This window comes from Erythrolamprus reginae, unplaced genomic scaffold, assembly GCF_031021105.1.
Source record: "Erythrolamprus reginae isolate rEryReg1 unplaced genomic scaffold, rEryReg1.hap1 H_34, whole genome shotgun sequence".
Lineage (NCBI taxonomy): Eukaryota > Metazoa > Chordata > Lepidosauria > Squamata > Dipsadidae > Erythrolamprus > Erythrolamprus reginae.
In genome coordinates, this window is record NW_027248489.1 from 190,635 (window position 1) to 212,500 (window position 21,866).

General features: G+C 41.7%; 1 protein-coding gene across 1 annotated transcript in view; it reads right to left on the reverse strand.

Moving 5' to 3' along the window:
- Positions 1-7,668: 7,668 nt before the first annotated feature.
- Positions 7,669-21,866, reverse strand: part of LOC139155627 (tripartite motif-containing protein 54-like) — a 30,991-nt gene continuing 16,793 nt past the window's right edge. Inside the window, exons 7-12 of the mRNA XM_070730833.1 lie at positions 21,063-21,187; positions 17,776-18,038; positions 16,608-16,760; positions 14,821-14,849; positions 12,369-12,475; positions 7,669-7,775 (exon numbers count right to left, since the gene is read on the reverse strand). Coding sequence (XP_070586934.1) covers positions 7,669-7,775; positions 12,369-12,475; positions 14,821-14,849; positions 16,608-16,760; positions 17,776-18,038; positions 21,063-21,187 — 784 coding nt within the window. The remainder of the gene's footprint in view (positions 7,776-12,368; positions 12,476-14,820; positions 14,850-16,607; positions 16,761-17,775; positions 18,039-21,062; positions 21,188-21,866) is intronic.

A 21,866-nucleotide genomic window follows, 5' to 3' on the forward strand; every position in this document is an offset into this window, starting at 1 on the left:
TGAGAGTCCTGGAACTGCAATCCAGCAGAGGGGGAAAAACAGACGGTGAGTTCAAATCTACCCTGGAAAAGCCCCAAAGGTTTGGGGTGGGGGCTTGAAATTTAGGGGCTTCTGTCTGGAAAGGAGAGATGGTAGAAATTGTAGGATGATGATGGGTTTATGAATGATACCGTGTGTTTCGGAGTATAAGACGCACCTTAGTTTTTGGGGAGGAAAATAGGGAAAAGACTCTGCTTATCGGGTATTCATCTGGCTAGCGTCCTTAGTCTGGTCTTATTTTATCCCCTGGTTAAGGGCTTTAAAAAACCTTTATTCGGAGAGAGTAACAATGAAAGAGCTTGCAAGCCAGTAAGAGCTGGGAGCATCATTAGCACCTGGAAAGAAACATTCGGAGCAAGTAGAGCAATGGAAAAAATCATGCAAAGACTTAGGGCTTAGAAAACATTCTTCACAGAGAGTAACAGTGAAAGAGCTTGCAAGCGGGTAAGAGCTGGGAACATTGTTAGCACCTGGTTAGGGCTGGAAAGAAACATTCAGAGCAAGTAAAGCAATGAAAAAACCCTGCAAAAAGTTAGGATTTGGAAAACATTCGCAGAGAGTAACAATGAAAGAGCCTGCAAGTTAAGATCTGGGAAGATTGTTAGCAGATAGTTAGGACTGGAAAAAAAGCTACATTCAGAGTATAGCACCCAAATTATCAGCCTCTTTTAGGGAGAAAAAGGGTGCATCTTATACACCCTTATGTGGTAAGTGGACTCATGGACCAAGGGACCGGTGAGGGTGGGGGGGAAAGGAGGAGGTTTGCTCACCTGGGCAAAGTAGAATAAGAGGATGCTGAAGAGAAGACAGGTGGGGTTGTGCATTCACATACCAGACTTAGTTAGGTTCTTCAACTCATCCTTTTTGAGTGATTGTGTGTACACACATTTTCTATGGAGATCTTCAAACATCCAGGCCATGCTTGCTTTCTAAAAGGCAGCTCAATTTTTTTTCTTGGTTTTTTTCCCGCCTTGAAAACATTTTGCTTCTCATCTCAGAAGCTTCCTCGGTTCTGAAGTGGAAGAAGCTTCTTGAGTGAGAAGAATAGAAATAGAAATATAATGGAATGGAATAGAAATAAAATGGGAATGGGAATAGAATAGGGAATAAATAAAGGAATATAATATAATGGAATGGAATAGAATAGAATAGAAAAGAAAAGAATAGAATCAAATCGAATAGATGAGAATATAGAATAGAATAGAATGGAATGGAATGGAATAGAATAGAATAGAATGGAATAGAATGGAATAGATGAGAATATAGAATAGAATAGAATAAGTATTGGAATAGAATAGAATAATAGAAAATATGAAATGGAACGGAACAGAACAGAACAGACAACAGAACAGAAAGCTGGAAGGGACCTTGGAGATCATCTAGTCCAGCCCCCTGCAGAAGCAGGAGAATCTGTATTACTTCAGACAAGTGACTGCCCAGTCTCTTTTTAACAACCTCCAGTGATGGAGCACCCACAACTTCTGGTGGCAAGCTGTTCCACTGGTTAACTGTCCTCACTGTTACAAAGTTGCTCCTTAATTCTTATCTTGCCTTTGGGGGCTTTGTAGAATAATTTGACGCCCCTCTTCTTTCTGGCAGCCCCTCAAATACTGGGAAAAAAGTGAAATGTTTTCAAGGCAAATAAAAAGCAGGATAATCCCGGTGCCTTTTGAAAAGGACCTTTGCTTAGCCCATAAGTCATGAGCCAAATAGATTGCAGTCGATATATGCTATAAACTAAGCCTGGTGAACTCAACCCAGGCTTAAACTATATTAGTTTGCCATGTCATCTGAAAATGGTTTTTTTTTTCATGTGTCTGGTAAATGCAGACTGGTAGGGGGTTTTGAGCAATCCTTCCATCTCCTTAATATTGGATCAGAAGAAAGAGTTCCATAGAACAGAGGTTCCATTCATAAATAGCGTTGAAAGGGACTTTGGAGGTCTTCTAGTCCAGCCCCTTGCTCAAGCATGAAGTTCCAAAGTGAGACCTAAATTTGAGCTGGAAGGATGGTCACAAATCCCTGATTTACACAGAAAGATTGAAAAAAGAGAGTAAGTTGTCTCACTTGGAGGACAGACCTTCATTAAGTGGTACACTGATGGCTGTGTAACAGTTTACTTGGGGTTACCAAATATGTTGGAAGGAAAGATCAGAGAGGAGTAGCCAGCTTTTTGATATGTTTGGTGAGCTGGTATCCCATCCAACCGAGTTCTCTTCACATGTAGAAAGAGGATAAATTAATGTATGGAAATGTCTTAGAGCCAGGTCTTATCAGGACTTAGAAGCTATGAATTTTGAAGAGAGGAAAGGAAGGAAGGAAGAAAGGAAGAAAGGAAGGAAGGAAGGAAGGAAAGAAGGAAGGAAGGAAGAAAGAAAGAAAGAAGGGAGGGAAGATCAAAGAAAGAAAGAAGGAAAGAAAGAAAAAAGGAAGAAAGAAAGAAAGAAAGAAAGAAGGAAGGAAGGAAGGAAAGGTGGGAGGGAGGGAAGATGAGAGAAAGGAAAAAAGAAAGAAAGAAAGAAAGAGGGAAGGAGTGAGGAAGATAAGAGAAACAAATATAGATAAGGGAAAAGGAAGGAGAAAGGGAGGGAGGGAGGGAGGAAGATGAGAAAAAGGAATGAAAGGTGAAAGGAGGTAGGGAGAGAGGGAGAGAGATGAGAGAAAGAAATCATAGGGAGGGAGGGAGAGAGGAAGGAAGGAGGAGAGAGAGAGAGAAGATGATGAGAGAAAGAAATGATGGGGGGGAGGAAGGGAGGGGGAGGGAGGGAGGGAAGAAGGAAGGAAGGAAGGAAAGAAGGAAGGGCAGTAGGATTATCTATCTCTGTGGAGGCAACCAATTTAATCAGCTCTCAAAAGGTAGAGTTCTTACCACATTCATAAGTTAGAAGACCATTGAAATAACCACACATGAATCTCAGCCATTGTTAGTTTCAAACCTATAATGGGCCACATTCTTCCCTGAATTATTAGCTTGGTGTTACCCACCCCACTTGCCCTTAAATGCTGTTCCTGCTGCTAGATGCTTTGAAATCCCCGGATCCAAACAGAAGCCTTTTAAAACCAGGGCATTTTCTAAATCCTAGGTTTAGAAAGCTTAGAACTACATCGCCTTAGATATGACCTAAGCGTCGCCCATAATATTATCTTCTACAACGTCCTGTCAATGACTACTTCAGCTTCAACCACAACAACACATGAGCACACAACAGATACAAACATAATGTAAACCGCTCCCGAGTAGTTGATGCATGGAGCTCACTACCAGACTCTGTAGTATCATCACCTAAGCCCCAAAACGTTTACTCTTAGACTATCCACTGTTGACCCCTCCCAATTCCTAAGAGGTCAGTAAGGGGCGTGCATAAGTGCACCAGTGTGCCTTCCGTCCCCTGTCCTAATATTTCTTTATATATTTTTTACTAGTATCATCTAATTTTTTTTCTTATTTTTCTTTTTACTAGTATTACGTACATGAATATTATTATATCTTTACATACTTCCAAATCAAATCAAATTTATTATTATAGTCATAGACCAAAACAAATAAAAACACAGTGAACAAACAATCAAAAGTTGTAGGATAAAATGATAAATAACAGATAAAATCCATGATAAAATCCAGTCTATCAATTATGCATGGTCAATACTATTAAAATTACAATCCATAAGCTGTGAGGTCTATATTCAGTTTGATACTATTAGGGAAAGGAATAAACAAGGTTGCCACATTTGTCGTATAAATTAGCTAAGGTGTATTAGGCACTTAAAAGCTGGCCATAAATGGTATACATACATACATACATACAAACATATACATACACACACAGAGACAGTATATATGTTGTGGTTGGCTCTAGGACAGCTCCTGTAGCTGTTGATTTTGATGTGGACCAGTGGGAGTCCTCTGTTTATAGAAGACCTGCCTGGTTGCCAACTGACTCGGACAATGAAGCTAAATCACAAGCAGAGGAAGGCAGTGAGGAGGAAGAGACAGACAGGGGAGTGGGTGCAGCCAGCCCACCAGCTGGTCCCCCAGCTAGAGGGTCCTCGGACTCAGAAGGGGAAGATGTCATGAATAACCCTATCTTGAATCCCCACATGTGCAGGATCTTGGGAAGGCAGGAACAGCTGCACAGGCATAAAAACAGATAATGGAGTGCAGCTGTTCAGAGTTTATTTATGCTGCTGAAACTCCAATAAATAAGGGAGGGTTGAAGTGCTGGGCATGGGCATTTATTGTTAGCGTTTTGGAAGAAAATATAATAATAATAATAATAATAATAATAATAATAATAATAATAATAATAATAATAATTTATTAGATTTGTATGCCGCACCTCTCTGAAGACTCGGGGCAGCTCACAAAAATAATAAAACAATATTACAATGAAACAAATCTAATATGAAAACATATAAAACCCCATCATTTAAAACCATGCAGCACACACATACCAAACATAAAATATAAAAGCCTGGGGGAGGTGTCTCAGTTCCCCCATGCCTGGCGATACAGGTGGGTCTTAAGTAATTTGCCAAAGACAAGGAGGGTGGGGGCCGTTCTAATCTCTGGGGGGGGAGTTGATTCCAGAGGGCCAGGGCCGCCACAGAGAAGGCTCTTCCCCTGGGGCCCGCCAAACGACATTGTTTAGTCGACAGGACCCGGAGAAGGCCAACTCTGTGGGAACTTGTCGGTCGCTGGGATTCGTGCGGTAGCAGGTGGTTCCGGAGGTACTCTGGTCCAATGCCATGTAGGGCTTTAAAGGTCATAACCAACACTTTGAATTGTGACCGGAAACTGATATATAGATATAGATATATACATATACAGTATATATAAACTGATATAGATATACACATATCTCGCTATGATGAATGCGCATATTTGCGATGAATCCCCACTGCTGCTGCACAGAATCTGTGCTGTAATTATGGCCTGTTCATCCTTAAACAGCCACTGGAGGTAGGTAGTGACTGAGTGTCCTGGATACCTTGCAATTAATGGCAGAATATGTTTTTTCCTAGTGTCTGTATAAAAGGAGCATCTCAGGAGCATGTGTCTCTCACTCTCCACCTCTCCTGAGCCACAAGGGCAAAGTCTTTCAGTGAATGGTATTCTTTTATACTTGCCATGCAAAACAATATCTACTTGACAAAACAAACAAACAAATAAATAAATAAGTAATGGCTGGATTTTCTCCAAGGGTTTAGGCATGGCCTTCAAGATTTCCGCTGGACTTCTCATCCTGCTGCTGTTTCTCCCACGAACCACCTGCCTCCCGTTGGCCCAGTTGATGCCGATCCATGAGGTGGGTTGGGAGCCGGTGTGGCTGAGCCCCTTGGCCTGGAGAGACCCATCTTTGGGACCACTGCCCAGCTCCGGAGAGGGGATCTACCCAGCACCAAGCTCCTCCAGATCCTGCCCTCGCCCAGGAGACCCACCCCAGCCACAGAGAGCTTCAAGGTCAACCTTCCCCATCAAAAGACGAGATGGGCGGCCGAATTCCTTAGACTTAACTTTTCACCTTCTCCGAGAGTTCCTGCAAATGGCGCGGGAAGAAAAAATGGCTCAGCGGGCCCGGAATAATAAATTACTGCTGCATAATTTAGGAAAATGAGGAGGGGGGCCTGGGCAGCCAGGAGGCATCGGTCAACCATAGGCCAATGGACATTCATTTCATAACTCCACATTTTGTAGAGCGCTACGTGTTATTTTTGCAGAGGTGGTCCTCAACTAACGATCAGAGTCGACATTTCCGTCGTTAATGAGCAGTGCCAGATTTTTACAGCCTGTTTTGTCACCATTATTATTATCATCTACCTTTCTATTTATCTATCTATCTATCTATCTATCTATCTATCTATCTATCTATCTATCTATCTATCCATCCATCCATTTCTATCTGTCATCTATCTATGTATCTATGTATCTATGTATCTATCTATCTATCCATCCATCCATTTCTATCTGTCATCTATCTATGTATCTATGTATCTATGTATCTATGTATCTATCATCTATCTATCTATCTATCTATCTATCTATCTATCTATCTATCTATCTATCTATCTATCCATCTATTTTTATCTGTCATCTATCTATGTATCTATCTATCTATCTATCTATCTATCTATCCATCCATCTATTTCTATCTATCATCTATCTGTTCTGTCTGGGTCCCCCCAGACGCCAACACCAACCAAAAAGAGTAGCCAGACACACTGGTAAAAAGCAAAGGCAGTTTATATACTGGAAAGCAAACACAGGTAACAAAAACTGTTCTTACAGACAGGAACACGGTGAAGCTTCACAGAGGTTTCACGAAGGCCAGGCAATAAAACAGGATTCTTGCTGGCAAAAACAACACTGGAGATAATAAAACCCACGCCTCCCCCAAGTCTTTCAGCCTTCTAGGCCACAAGCCAAGATCAGAGACGCCAAGAATCGAAGCAAGGTCACAGGACTCCCAGTTGATAACTCTCCACAAGACTGTAAGGGTGGGCCTGCCTTTTCAACCCCACTGAGGAGAACCACACCCAAACCCAGCTGTTGCCAATTCAGGGATGGAAATACCTTGCTAATTGGCCCCTTCTTTGGGCTGCACGTCTCTGCCTCATGTCTATTATAGCCTGTGCGTCTTCATCCAATGAATCCAGGCTACTAGCTGGGGAGAGCCCCCCCCCCCGAGGGTCTCAGGCTGCTCTCCCTCCTCCTCTTCCTGACGTTCCCTCCCCCGTCTGCCTGGTCCTCCCACTCCTGGTCACTGTCCTCCTCCTCTGGGCATGGATCCAGCAGAGCTCCAGCCGGTCCCTGAGGAGCCTCAGGCTGAATCACAACACCTATCTATGTATCTATGTATCTATCTATCTATGTATGTATCTATCTATGTATCTATCTATCTATGTATCTATCTATCTCTCTATCTCTATCTCAAACAACACAATATAACTCCAAGTAAATCAAACTTCTGTGAAATCAAACTGTCCAGTTACGAAGCAACACTGATTGACAATCCATTCCACCTGCTGTTGTGCACATTCAACTTTGTACAGAACAAAGTATTCAATGAGAATATTTCATTCATTCAGATCTAGGATGTGTTCTTTGAGAGCTCCCTTTATCTTTTTGAGCAGTGTATATTTATTTAATTTATTTATTTAATTTCACTTTTAGGCCACCCAATCCTGCAGTCATTTATATAGTTGTCCTATATATTCTTTGGCAAAAAATGCCCCCCACACACAACAAATAAGCCTTAAAAATCAGCAGCCCTTTCTAGAACATAACAAAACAGGATTTTTCATCTTCACACCATTGTCAGGCTCCAAGTAATTGGTCTCAAGATTGTTGTCATTCTTGAACGCTCTCTGACATACGTCTCCTCAACCCTCGTCAGCTTTGAGCTCACAAGTATGAGATCACAGCAAGAGGTTGTCGGTGTGTGCGCACCTGCAAATATGCCTTTAGTGTTATCAACGATGACTCAGTTGCTTGTGCTGTTGATCGCAATCCAGATTTCCTAAGTTGCGTGGGACTTGTTCACTTCTGTCGTGCGTATTTGCTCCCAAGTGGATTGTAGCCGCTGCCTGCTTTAAGAACGGGCGTGCAACATGTACTCAATAAACTTTATTTTAATCACGAATGGCTTGATGAATCTGTTGCTGGACAAGGAAGCGGATCTTCTGCAGCTGGGTGAAAGCTTCGAACAGCATCCTAAAGCCTCCGTCCACACCATTCGCTGGGAATGCCCGGGAGAGGTGGCGCTTATGGGCCAGGCCCCAGTGACCCCAAAACATTGGCTTGATGGTTGGCTTGGCCCTCTATGGAGAGGGGTGGCATACAAATCTAATAAATAATAATAATATTGAATATATTCAATAATAATATTGAAGCAGTGGTTGTGATGTGCTGGTGCATGGAGGATGTTGGGGTCTGGATGGGTGTCAACAGACTCAAACTCAACCCGGATAAGACGGAGTGGCTGTGGGTTTTGCCTCCCAAGGACAATCCCATCTGTCCTTCCATTACCCTGGAGGCGGAATTACTGACCCCCTCAGAGAGGGTGCGCAACTTGGGCGTCCTCCTCGATCCACAGCTCACATTAGAGAAACATCTTTCAGCTGTGGCGAGGGGGGCGTTTGCCCAGGTTCGCCTGGTGCACCAGTTGCGGCCCTATTTGGATCGGGAGTCACTGCTCACAGTCACTCATGCCCTCATCACCTCGAGGTTCGATTAGTGCAATGCTCTCTAAATGGGGCTACCTTTGAAAAGTGTTCGGAAACTTCAGGTCATGCAGAATGCAGCTGCGAGAGGAATCATGGGCTTCCCTAGGCATGCCCATGTTACACCAACACTCTGCAGTCTGCATTGGTTGCCGATCAGTTTCCGGTCACAATTCAAAGTGTTGGTTATGACCTATAAAGCCCTTCATGGCACCGGGCCAGGTTATCTCCAGGACCGCCTTCTGTCGCACGAATCCCAGCGACCGGTTAGGTCCCACAGAGTTGGCCTTCTCCGGATCCCGTCAACTAAACAATGTCGTTTGGTGGGACCCAGGGGAAGAGCCTTCTCTGTAGTGGCCCCGGCCCTCTGGAACCAACTCCCCCCAGAGATTAGAATAGCCCCCAACCTTCTTGCCTTTCATAAGCTCCTTAAAACCCACCTCTGTCGTCAGGCATGGGGGAACTGAGATATTCTTTCCCCCTAGGGTTCTACAATTTATGTATGGTATGTTTGTATGTATGATTGGTTTTAAAATAAGGGTTTTTAGTTGTTTTAGTTGTCGTATGTTGTTTTTACCATTGTTGTTAGCAGCCCCGAGTCTCCAGAGAGGGGCGGCATAAAAATTAAATAAATAAGTAAGTAAGTAAGTAAGTAACTAAGTAAGTAAGTAAGTAAGTAAGTAAGTAAATAATAATAATAATAATAATAATAATAATAATAATAATAATAATAATAATAAGAGGATCCTAACCACGGTAGCCTAGGCCTGCCTAACCGAAAACAGGCTCCACCAAGTTCTGTGTGACTTACTTCCAGGGAAGTGATAAAATTGGACAGGTCCAAAAACGGGCTACAAAAAGGGTGGAAGGTCTTAAGCATAAAACTTTATCAGGAAAGACTTAATGAACTCAATCTGTATTGTCTGGAGGACAGAAGGAAAAGGGGGCACATGATCAAAACCTTTAAATGTGTTAAAGGGTTAAATAAGGTTCAGGAGGAAAGTGTTTTTAATAGGAAAGTGAACACAAGAACAAGGGGACACAATCTGAAGTTAGTTGGGGGAAAGATCAGAAGCAACGTGAGAAAATATTATTTGACTGAAAGAGGAGTAGATGCTTGGAACAAACGTCCAGCACACGGGGTTGGTAAATCCACAGGAACTGAATTGAAACATGCCTGGGATAAACCATATATCCATCCTAAGATAAAATACAGGAAGTAGTATAAGGGCAGACTAGAGGACCATGAGGTCTTTTTCTGCCGTCAGTCTTCTATGTTTCTAAGTGGGTAGAACAGCCTTTCCCGGTCAATAGTTTACTTGCAGCTTATAAGAAGTAAAATAATAAATATTAACCCTAAAATTCCATTGGGGTCCAGATTGGAGAGTTGGGGGGGTGACGCGAAATGTTTACTTTTTCCTAGGGGGAAGAAAATAATTGAGAAGCACTACTGTAGAAGGATTGACGAAGGAGGAGGAGTTAAAAGTGTTATCATCTTAGAATCATTGTCTAGTCATTGAATGCCATCCCAGTAAAGGGTTTCAAATTTTTTTTTACTGCCACACTGTGGGCATGGCTTACTTTGTAGGTGTGGCTTGCAGGCCATGTGACCAGGTAGGTGTGGGCTTGACGATCATGTGACCAGGGGTGGCTTAAAGGTCATGTGACTGGCTTAAAGGTGGCCAGCTTGACGTCACGCACGTCAAAGGTTTGTGTCAGGGTGAGGGTGCCTGGCCTTTACTCGCCTCAAACAGATAACATTTCCCTATCTATTTACTATGACTGAACATCCCAAATATATGTATATATGCCATATATGTTCATACATTTTGCACACTGGCACTCAAAAGTATACATTATCTACTATATAAACTGTAGGTGTATGTACACACACATATATGCATGCACGGCTCTTCTAAAATTATACACATTCAACCTCATTTACTGTGAGAGGAAAAACATACCCAGAGTCCAGAAGGGAAAAAATTCAAAATTTTCTACCAGTTCTGCGTTACTTGACCAAACGTTTTTCTACCGATTCTGCATTCCCAACAGTAACCATAGGAGCCCATCATTGCTACAGACCTTATCTAGGACTAACAATCTTGGAAGATACCTGTGTATAACACAGTATCAACAGTAGAGACCTTCAAATTTCTAGGTTCTATCAAATCTCAAGACCTAAAATGGTCATCTAACATCAAAAACATCATCAAAAAAGCACAACAAAGAATGTTCTTTCTGCGCCAGCTCAGGAAGCTCAAACTGCCCAAGGAGCTGCTGATCCAGTTCTACAGAGGAATCATTGAGTCTGTCATCTGCACCTCTATAACTGTCTGGTTTGGTGCTGCAACCCAACAGGACCGACACAGACTTCAGAGGAGAATCAGAACTGCAGAAAAAACAATGACTGCCAACCTGCCTTCCATTGAGGACCTGTAGACTGCACGAGTCAAAAAGAGGGCCGGGAAAATATTTACTGACCCCTCACATCCTGGACACAAACTGCTTCAACTCCTACCCTCAAAACATCGCTACAGAGCACTGCACACCAAGACAACTAGACACAAGAACAGTTTTTTCCCCGAACGCCCCTCACTCTACTTAACAAATAATTCCCTCAACACTGTCAGACTTTCTACTAAATCTGCACTTCTATTCTACTAGTTTTTCTCATCATTCCTTTCACCCATTTCCTCCCATGTTGACTGTATGACTGTAACTTGTTGCTTGAATCTTAAGATTTTTATTAATATTGTTTCTTCATTGCTTATTTGACCCCTATGACAATCATTAAGTGTCGTACCACATGATTCTTGACAAATGTATATTTTTTCTTTTATGTACGCTGAGAGCATATGCACCAAGACAAATTCCTTGTGTGTCTAATCACACTTGGCCAATAAAAATTCTATCCTATTCTATTCTATAAACTTTAACAATGAAATTACTACAGGTGATCCTCGACTTACAATGGTCATTTAGCAACTGTCCCTTAAATCACCATTTGTGACCTTCATAACTGGCGTCCGATGAGCGTAGTCGATGGAGGAAGTCAGATTCACTTAACGGCTGAGTTCCTCGCCAAACAGTTGCAGTGGTTCACTTAACAATTCTGGCAAGGAAGGTTGTAAAGTAGGGCCAAAGTTTCACTTCACAAATTTTTGCTTAGCAACAGTGGTTGCTAACTGTGGTTTGTACATTGAGGACTTATTTATTTATGTTATTCTGTTTATTGGATTTTTATACCGCCCCTTTCCGCAGACTTGGGGGTGGCTAACAACAATGGTTAAAAACAACATGTAACAATCCAATTTAATAAAAACAACTAAAACCCCTTATTATAAAAACCAAACATACACACAAACATACCATGCATAACTTGTAATGGCCTAGGGGGAAGAATATCTCAACTCCCCCATTCCTGGCGGTTATAGATGGGTCTTCATTAATTTGCGAAAGACAAGGAGGATGGGGGCCGTTCTAATCTCTGGGGGGAGTTGATTCCAGAGGGCCGGGACCGCCACAGAGAAGGCTCTTCCCCTGGGGCCCGGCAAACGACATTGTTTGGTCGACGGGACCCGGAGAAGGCCAACTCTGTGGGACCTTATCGGCCGCTGGGATTCATACGGTAGAAGGCGGTTCCGGAGGTATTCTGGTCCAATGCCATGTAGGGCTTTAAAGGTCATAACCAACACTTTGAATTGTGGGCGAATCTAGGAAGCCCCATGATGGCTCTCGCGGCCGCATTCTGCACGATCTGAAGTTTCTGAACACTTTTCAAAGGTGGCCCCATGTAGAGAGCGTTGCAGTTAACTTTCTGTTAACACTCTTGCAACGGAGCTTCTTGGGTTCCTATGGGAAGAACTGATGGGATGACAAGAGTTCAAATCAGGGGCCTCCAACCTTGGCAACTTTAAGCCGGGAGGACTTCAACTCCCAGAATTCCCCATGGGGGATTCTGGGTGTTGAAGTCCTCCCGGCTTAAAGTTGCCAAGGTTGGAGGCCCCTGGTCCAAACTTTGCTAAAAATTTGGGGTGCTTTGCAGAGCAGAAAAAAAGTGTCAACGTGGACCAAGGGAGGTAACGTAGATCGGACCTCCCACCAACGTGTCTCAATCATGGAGCCAAAGGGTGGGGTTGAAGCAGCTGCTGAGCAGAGGTTCCGCAAAATCCTCACTTCTCCATCGCTCCGCTGTGGGATTCGAGACAGGAACCTGGAAAAACACAAAACACAAACACGAAAATTCTGGGATGACTTATGACCATCTTTCACACTCAACGACCTCTGTAGGATCCCCAGGATCGTGGGATCAAAAAATTAAGATGCTCGGCAACTGGTTCCTACTTATAAACCGTTGCTGTGTCCCGAGGTCGTTTCGGGGGTCTGTCCCCTTTTGGTGACCATTTGACGAGCAAAATCAACGGGGAAGCCGGATTCACTGAACAAACTGTGAAATTAAATTTAATCGTCATTGTGATTACTTAACGGGTGTGACGAGGTAGATTGTAAAACGGAGCCAACTTGCTTAACAAATGTCTCGCTGAGTAACAGAAATGTTGAGCTTGATTGTTGTCATAAGTACCATTTCAAATATAAACAGTATCTTCATTAAAAACCTCCAGTGTTATTTTGCTATGTTTTATTGGGTTTAGATCATATTTTAGTTAAATTTCAATTTTTGACATGCTTGTTGTGTATTTATTTATGTTGTAAGCCGCCCTGAATCTCAGGAGAAGGGTGGCCTAGAAATTGAAATAAGTAAGTAAGTAAGTAAGTAAGTAAGTAAGTAAGTAAGTAAGTAAGTAAGTAAGTAAATAAGTAAATAAGTAAATAAGTAAATAAGTAAATAAGTAAATAAGTAAATAAGTAAATAAGTAAATAAGTAAATAAGTAAATAAGTAAATAAGTAAATAAGTAAATGAATGAATGAATGAATAAGTAAGTAAGTAAGTAAATAAATAAGTAAATAAGTAAATAAGTAAATGAATGAATGAATGAATAAATAAATCGAACCAGACAAAGAAACAACAAAGAAACAAACAAATAAATATCTTATTTAAAACTTTCAGTGTAAATAAATAAGTAAGTAAGTAAGTAAATAAGTAAATGAATGAATGAATGAATGAATAAATAAATAAATAAATAAATGAATGAATAAATCAAACCAGACAAACAAACAACAAACAAACAAATAAATATCTTATTTAAAACTTTCAGTGTAAATAAATAAATAAATAAGTAAGTAAGTAAGTAAGTAAGTAAGTAAGTAAATAAATAAGTAAATAAGTAAATGAATGAATGAATAAATAAATAAATAAATCAAACCAGACAAAGAAACAACAAAGAAACAAACAAATAAATATCTTATTTAAAACTTTCAGTGTAAATAAGTAAGTAAGTAAGTAAGTAAGTAAGTAAGTAAGTAAGTAAGTAAGTAAGTAAGTAAATAAATAAATAAGTAAGTAAGTAAGTAAATAAGTAAATGAATGAATGAATAAATAAATAAATCGAACCAGACAAAGAAACAACAAACAAACAAACAAATAAATATCTTATTTAAAACTTTCAGTGTAAATAAATAAATAAATAAGTAAGTAACTAAGTATGTAAGTAAGTAAGTAAGTAAGTAAGTAAGTAAGTGAATGAATGAATGAATGAATGAATGAATGAATGAATAAATAAATCGAACCAGACAAACAAACAACAAACAAACAAATAAATATCTTATTTAAAACTTTCAGTGTTTGAGTATTCACAACTTCTGGAGGCAAGCTATTCCACAGATTCCTTATTCTAACTGTTAGGAAATTTCTCCTTAATTCTAAATTGCTTCTCCCCTTGGTTAGTTTCCACCCATTGCTTCACGTCCTGCCTTCAGGTGCTTTGGAGAATAGGTCGATTCCCCTCTTCTTTGGAGCAACGCTTGAGATAGTGGAAGGCTGCTCTCATGTAAAAAAAGATGTATTAATAAACCTAAATCTTTAGAAGAGAGCCAAGTTAATCCATGGCTGATATCCTTCATTACTCATCCTGATCATGACTCATTGCAATCAATTCTACAGAGACCTCTCCAGCAGCTTTGGGGATGAGAACAGGAAGGGATGGACCTTTGGGTATAGTCTTAAAATGTCAAAATGCCAATCATCATGATATGATCAAGGCACTGCCTGCCTTTAATGTATGTTGTAGGCTTTTAAGATTTCTGTTAGAATTCCCTACACTAAATAAAAGCAATTTAAACTCCCGACTGCAGCTGGATTTTTTTTTAAAGCACTACTTGTTTTAAGTGTTTTAAAACACTGCTTGCTTTAAGAATGACCAGGCAAAGTGTACTCAATAAACTTTATTTTAATCATGAACGGCATAGCAAACCTGGAGGAACATCTTCTGCAGTTGGGCAAAAGCTTTGAATGGCACCCTAAAGCCTCCTTCCACAAGATTTGCTGTGAGTGCCTGGCAGAGGTGACACTTACTATATTTTTTGGAGTATAAGATGCATTGGAGTGTAAAACACATCTTACCTTTTGGGGAGGAAAATAGGGAAAAGAATCTGCTTACCAGGTATTCATCTGGTTAGCATCCTTAGTCTGGTCAGTTTCAGCACATTATTTTATCTCCAGGTTAAGGGCTTTAAAAAAACTTTATTTGGAGAGAGTAACAATGAAAGTGCTTGCAAGCCATTTGGAGAGAGTAATTGTTCTGCCGGTGTGTCTCAACCGCCCGTAATCACAGGGTAGTTAGTCCAGAAAGGCACACACCACACGATAGAAGGAAAACCAAAAGTCTTTATCAACAGAAAAGCAGAAAAAACTCTCTTTTTAAATTTCAAAGGGATTTTCTGGTGCACACAAGGCCCAGGTTAAATGCAATCCAATTTCTCACCCAGTAACTGGGAAATTGAGTCCAAATTCCAAAGTCCAGAAAGTCCACACACAGTCTTGAACAGGGAAACAGCAAAACCACGATCTTGACAAACTATGAATCAGATAAACTTCCACAAGGCTAAACTAGCACACTGTTCTTTTTATCTGTAGCACTAATTACAGCAGCCCCACCCAACTACAGGTGGCCTCACTCATCTCCTGTAATAATCCTTCAGTTGTTCTCTCTTATGCATCACTCTACGCATGCATGGATCTGTCATAAGTTCTTGTTCAGAATCCAGGGATGATAAGGATGATTGATCTCATCCTGGGCTGTCTGCCAAACTCCCCCCTTCCCTGCTACTCACACTTCCTTCATCAGAGAAGCCTTTGTCAGGAGATTCTATCGGAAGCAAAACAGACCTGTGGCATGTGGATATTTCCCCCACCTCCACCTCCACATTCCTTGGGGCAGGAGCTAGGCCAGAGCCAACCACAACAGTAACAATGAAAGAGCTTGCTGTTGTGAGCTGCTCCAAGTCCTCGGAGAGGGGTGGCATACAAATCAAATAAATTATTATTGTTAAGCCAGTAAGAGCTGGGAACATCATTAGCATCTGGAAAGAAACATTCAGAGCAAGTAGAGCAGTGGAAAAAATCCTGCCAAGACTTTGGGCTTGGAAAACATTCTTCACAGAGAGTAACAATGAAAGAGCTTGCAAGCTGGTAAGAACTGAGAACATTGTTAGCACCTGGTTAGAGCTGGAAAGAAACTTACTCAGAACAAGTTAGAGCAATGAAAAAAAACCCTGCTAAAACTTTGGGCTTGGAAAACATTCTTCACAGAGAGTAACAATGAAAGAGCTTGCAAGCTGGTAAGAACTGGGAACATTGTTAGCACCTGGTTAGAGCTGGAAAGAAGCCTACTCAGAACAAGTTAGAGCAATGAAAAAAAAAACCTGCTAAAACTTTGGGCTTGGAAAACATTTTTCGCAGAGAGAAACAATGAAAGGGCCTGCAAGGTAAGAGCTAGGAAGATTGTTAGCACCTAGTTAGAGCTGGGGGAAAAGCTACATTCAGAGTATAAGACACACCCAAATTATCAGCCTCTTTTAGGGAGGAAAAAGGAGCATTTTATACTCCAAAAAATACGGTATGGGCCAGGCCTGCGACCCCAAAACATCGGCTTGATGAAGCTGGCCTGACCCCATTTGAAAAGAGGGCCCTAACCACGGTAGCCCAGGCCTGCCGAACCGAAAACAGGCTCCACTGAGTTCAATGTGACTTGCTCCCAGGTAAGTGGATAGAGCAACCTTCCCCAGCCAATAGTTTGCTTGCAGTTTATAAAAAGTAAAATAATAAATATTAACATTAAAATTCCATTGGGGCCCAGATTGGAGAGTTGGGGGGGGATGTTTGCTTTTTCTTGGGAAGGGGGAACAATGGAAAATAATTGAGACCAGATGGTTCCTGGCCACCCACCTCTGCGTTCTCTGCTGAGCTCTCCATGGTGCTGAAATCTTCTCCAGTCAATTGCTCCATGCTTTGAGGCAGTCCATTATCTGCTAGGTCACCTTCAGGCAGAGGTGAGGGTGCAGGGGAATCGGTCACCTGGAGCCCTCCATCCAGCTGAACCTAAAACATTTGCATATCCAGAAGATGGAAAAAAGGAGTGTAAATCTGGTCATTCAAGCAAAACCTTGGATTTGAGAATGTTGGGGTAGGTTGGCAGCTGGGACAGGTAATGGGAGCTCATTCCATTACATGGCATTAGGGATAGATGGATGGTTTGTATGTATGTATTTATGTATGTAGATTTGGTTGATTGAATGGATGGATGGATGTTTTTATGATGTTTGTTTGTTTGTTTGTTTGTTTGTTTGTTTGTTTGTTTGTTTGTTTGTTTGCTTGTTTGTATGTATGTATGTATGTATGTATGTATGCATGGTTTATATGGATGGATGTTTGTATGAATGGCAGATGGATGGATGGATGGATGGTTGGGTATTGTATGTAGGTATGTTTGATTGATTGATTGGTTGGTTGGTTGGTTGGTTGGTTGGTTGTTTGAATAGATGTTTGTATGATGTTTGTTTGTTTGTTTGTTTGGATTGATGGATGGATGGATGTTTGTTTGTTTGGATGGATGGATAGATGGATGGGTAGTTTGTGTATACAGAGAGAGAGGGAGAGAGAGAGAGAAAGGGGAGGGAGGGGGAGAGAGAGAGAAAGAGAGAGAGAAAGTTCTAACATTTTCTTCTCTTCTCAAGGTCAAAACCCTCTGCTACCTTCAAACCTCTCTTCTTCTCAAACTTAATTTCTAGCCCCCCTGACCATCCACCACCCTCCTTCTTTAAACTTCTTCCAGTTTCTTTCTTAAATCTTTTCTTAGCAGCACCCACTAACATGATGTTCAAGCTGGTGTCTGAGCAAAGCAAGAGAAAGCAGAATGAGGGATGCTCCGCAGGCAAACCAACCGGGCGAGTGAGAACTGAGAGACGCTGCATAGGAATTACATTCAGCCAAGAGAAATGGACGTAGAAAAAGAAAGAAAACAGCAGAGGAAGAGCCAAGAGGATGGAGTGGAGTTGGAACCAATTCCTGCCAGCTTTTTAAGTGGGATTTCTGGATCAGGAGATCGGGATCTTACCTGCTGGGTGGACCATAGGTTGTTTTCTTGGCTAGTTTCAGCTAGAGATTGAGTGAGCTCCCCAACGCCGGCACCATTCCTTGTCCCGTTGACCAGAGGAGACATTCCTTGCCATGGGTCTTCTTTCCCAAAGGCAAAAGGGTCTTTGAGGTCCCTCTCAGCACCTTCTTCCCTCTCACCGCCTTCTGGTTCAGCCTCTCCCAAAGGGTCTTCTGATTCCACACAACCCCCTTCTTCTTCAGCCACCAATTTGGGGTCTTCAACTAGAACCAAGACACAACTGGTGGGATGAACATCTAACTCCCCAAGATGCTTTTTTTTTTTTTTTGCAAAAGGCAACTGGACTTCATAGGTTCGTTCATCTTCCCTCTTTGAAAACGTTTCGCTTCACATCCCATCTTAGATGAGAAGTGAATTAAAAAAAAAAAAAACCCAAGAAAGTCCAGTTAGACCACACCTGGAGTACTGTATCCAGTTTTGGTCACCACACTACAAAAAAGTCATTGAAACTCTAGAGCAGTGTTTTTCAACCAGTGTGCCGTGGCACACTAGTGTGCCGTGAGACATGGTCAGGTGTGCCGTGAAGCTCAAAGAGAAAGAAAGCAAGAGAGAGAGAAAGCAAGAGAGAGAGAAAGCAAGAGAGAAAGAAAGCAAGAGAGAGAGAAATCAAGAGAGAAAGAAAGCAAGAGAGAGAGAAAGCAAGAGAGAGAGAAAGCAAGAGAGAAAGAAAGCAAGAGAGAGAGAAAGCAAGAGAGAAAGAAAGCAAGAGAGAGAGAAAGCAAGAGAGAAAGAAAGCAAGAGAGAGAGAGAAAGAAAGCAAGAGAGAGAAAGAGAGAGAGAAAAAGAACTAGAGAGAAAGAAAGCAAGAGAGAGAGAAAGAACAAGAGAAAGAAAGAGAGAGAGAGAGAGAAAGAGAGAGAGAGATAAAAAGAGAAAGAAAGCAAGAGAGAGAGAGAAAGAGAGGGAGGGAAGGAGAGAGAGAGAAAGACATAGAGGGACGTAAGAAGGGAGAGAGAAAAAGAGCAAAAAAGAGCAAAAAGGAGAGGAAGGAAGGAAGAGAAAGAAAGAGGGATGGAGAGAGAGAGAAAGAAAGAAGAAGGAAGGGAGAGAAAGAGGGAGGGAGAAAGAAATAGAGCGAAGGGGAGCAAGAGAGAGATTTTTTTTGTTTAAACTTTTTTTAGCCCCCCTCCCCCCCCCGCTCAATGTGCCCCAGGGTTTCATAAATGTAAAAAATGTGCCGCGGCTCAAAAAAGGTTGAAAATCACTGCTCTAGAGAAAGGGCAGAAGAGAGCAACCAGGACGATGAGGGGACTGGAGGCTAAAACATACAAAGAACAGTTGCAGGAATTGGGTATGTCTAGTTTAATGAAGAGAGGTTTAATCTAGTTTAATCCAAGCAGGGGGGTGGACTTGAGGACTTGCAAGGTCCCTTTCAATTCAACTCAACTCAACTGAAAGAAAGGAAGGAAGGAAGGAAGGAAGAGAAAAAGAAAGAAAGAAAGAAACTGAACTGTGTTCAGTTCTGGAGACCTCACCTACAAAAAGATATTGACAAAATTGAACGGGTCCAAAGAAGGGCTACAAGAATGGTGGAAGGTCTTAAGCATAAAACGTATCAGGAAAGACTTCACGAACTCAATCTGTATAGTCTGGAGGACAGAAGGAAAAGGGGGGACATGATCGAAACATTTAAATATGTTAAAGGGTTAAATAAGGTTCAGGAGGGAAGTGGTTTTTAATAGGAAAGTGAACACAAGAACAAGGGGACACAATCTGAAGTTAGTTGGGGGAAAGATCAAAGGCAACATGAGAAAATATTATTTCACTGAAAGAGTAGTAGATCCTTGGAACAAACTTCCAGCAGACGTGGTTGGTAAATCCATGGTAACTGAATTTAAACATGCCTGGGATAAACATATATCCATTGTAAGAAAGAAAGAAAGAAAGAAAGAAAGAAAGGAAGGAAGGAAGGAAGGAAGGAAGGAAGGAAGGAAGGAAGGAAGGACCAGGGGAGACAGGATAGCAGTTTTACAATACTTGGCAGGCTGCCACAGAGAGGAGGGGATCAAGCTGTTTTCCAAGACACCAAAAGGCCAAAGAAGGAGTAAGGAGAGATTCAACCTGGAAATAAGGAGGAACCTTCTGATGATGAGAACCAATTAAACAGTGGAACAGCTTGCCTGCGAGGGTTGTGAAAGCTCCAACACTTGAGGCTTTCAAAAGGAGATTGGACTACAATTTGTCTGAAATAGTGTAGGGACTCCAGCTTGAGTGGTGTTGTGTTTGGGCCTGGGCCAGCCGTTGCTCCCACAGATGGGAGAGACGCAGCACAAAGTGAATGTGAAAGCCTGGCAGACAGCCAGGAAGATGTGGCAGACAGCCAGGAGGACAAGGCCACTGGTACGCAGGAGTCAGCAGACAGCCCAGGGGATTTGGCATGCAGTCCCTCAGACAGTCTTTCATCTCTGGATTCTTCCGCAGATCAATATATTGATCTACGTAGCAGAAGAGATATGCAGAGAAGGGATCGACTGAAGGAGTATTACAAGTCATTATAGGAGCACCTGGGCTGGGTGTGGTTCTTATACTGAGGGCTGGGTGTGGTTCCCTTAATGAGGGCTAAAGGGATAAAAGGGAACAGAGGCCCAAGGCAAACTGTGGCTGTTTATCTGTGTTATTTTGTGGTTCCTGCTCTGAAGTTTCTGTTTCTGCTTTTTCAGACAAGTGGGAGGTGAAAACTCTGGGACTTGCTGTTTGCTTCAAAGATTCAATAGGACTCCTGAAACGTCTTTGCTCATTCCAGGTTGTCTTTGTTTGTTTTTTCCTGTGTTTTTGTATGCGGCTGAAGTAAGCCTTGCACTATCATTGTTTTCGGACACTAAGAACTGTTTTGAGTAACCCTTTTTTGTTTATTTAATACAAGTTTGCTGATTAGCAGAGCACATGTGTGTTTGATTTCTTTTCTTTGGACTATTACGCATTGCCTGAGCCAGTCAGGCAGAACAAGTGGGAGGTTGGACGAGATGACCTACAAGGTCCCGTCCAAGTCTAGTAATCTATCTAAAGGAACCATTGGGACTAGCATGACCTGGTTGGTTGAGAATCTTCCTAAATGATGAACATCAAAGCAACTTCATGGGTGAGCATAGCATGTGGTAATCACCCCACCCAACCTAAGATTCTGCTTTCAAGTGATGTTTGAGGCTCAGCTATCTATGGCTCTCTCAACACCATCAACACTCTGGCTCATGAGATCGAGAATGGCCTCTATTGACATGTGGCAAGACCTTTAATGAAATCCAGTTGATAGAGGATTCGTTCCTCTGCATTGAAATCCACTGTGTAGTGTTCCATGTTGTCATATCCCAGTTCCAGAACTTCTGGTTGGCAGCTGTGGCTCATCTCCACAATCCTGAAGGAAGGAAGAGACACAAAATTACAGATGGAAGCCTTTGATTTTTATTGTTTTCAATTCCCAAAGGATACAAGGGTGAAATCCAGTGGGTTCTGACAGATTCTGGAGAGCCGGAAGCAGAAAGTTTGAGTAATTCAGAGAATTGGCAAATACCACCACTGCTGCCCCCTCCCCCCGAGTAGTGTGGGAATGGGGATTTTGCAGTATCATGTATGTATGCATTTATTTGTTTGTTTGTTTGTTTGTTTAGTTAGTTATTTGATTTGATTGAACGATTGAACGATTGAACGATTGAACGATTGAACGATTGAACGATTGAACGATTGAACGATTGAACGATTGAACGATTGAACGATTGAACGATTGAACGATTGAATGATTGAATGACATGCCACCCCTCTCCAAGGACTCAGGTCCGCTTACAATATATAAAAGAAAACAATACTCTTAAGCATAAAACCGATCAGGAAAGACTTCATGGACTCCATCTGTATAGTCTAGACTCTAGAGGATAGAAGGGAAACATTTAATTATGTTAAAGAGCTAAATAAGGTTCAGGAGGGAAGTGTTTTTAATAGGAAAGTGAACCCAAGAACAAGGGGACACAATCTGAGGTTAGTTGGGGGGGAAATCAGAAGCAACATGAGAAAATATTATTTTACTGAAAAAGTAGTAG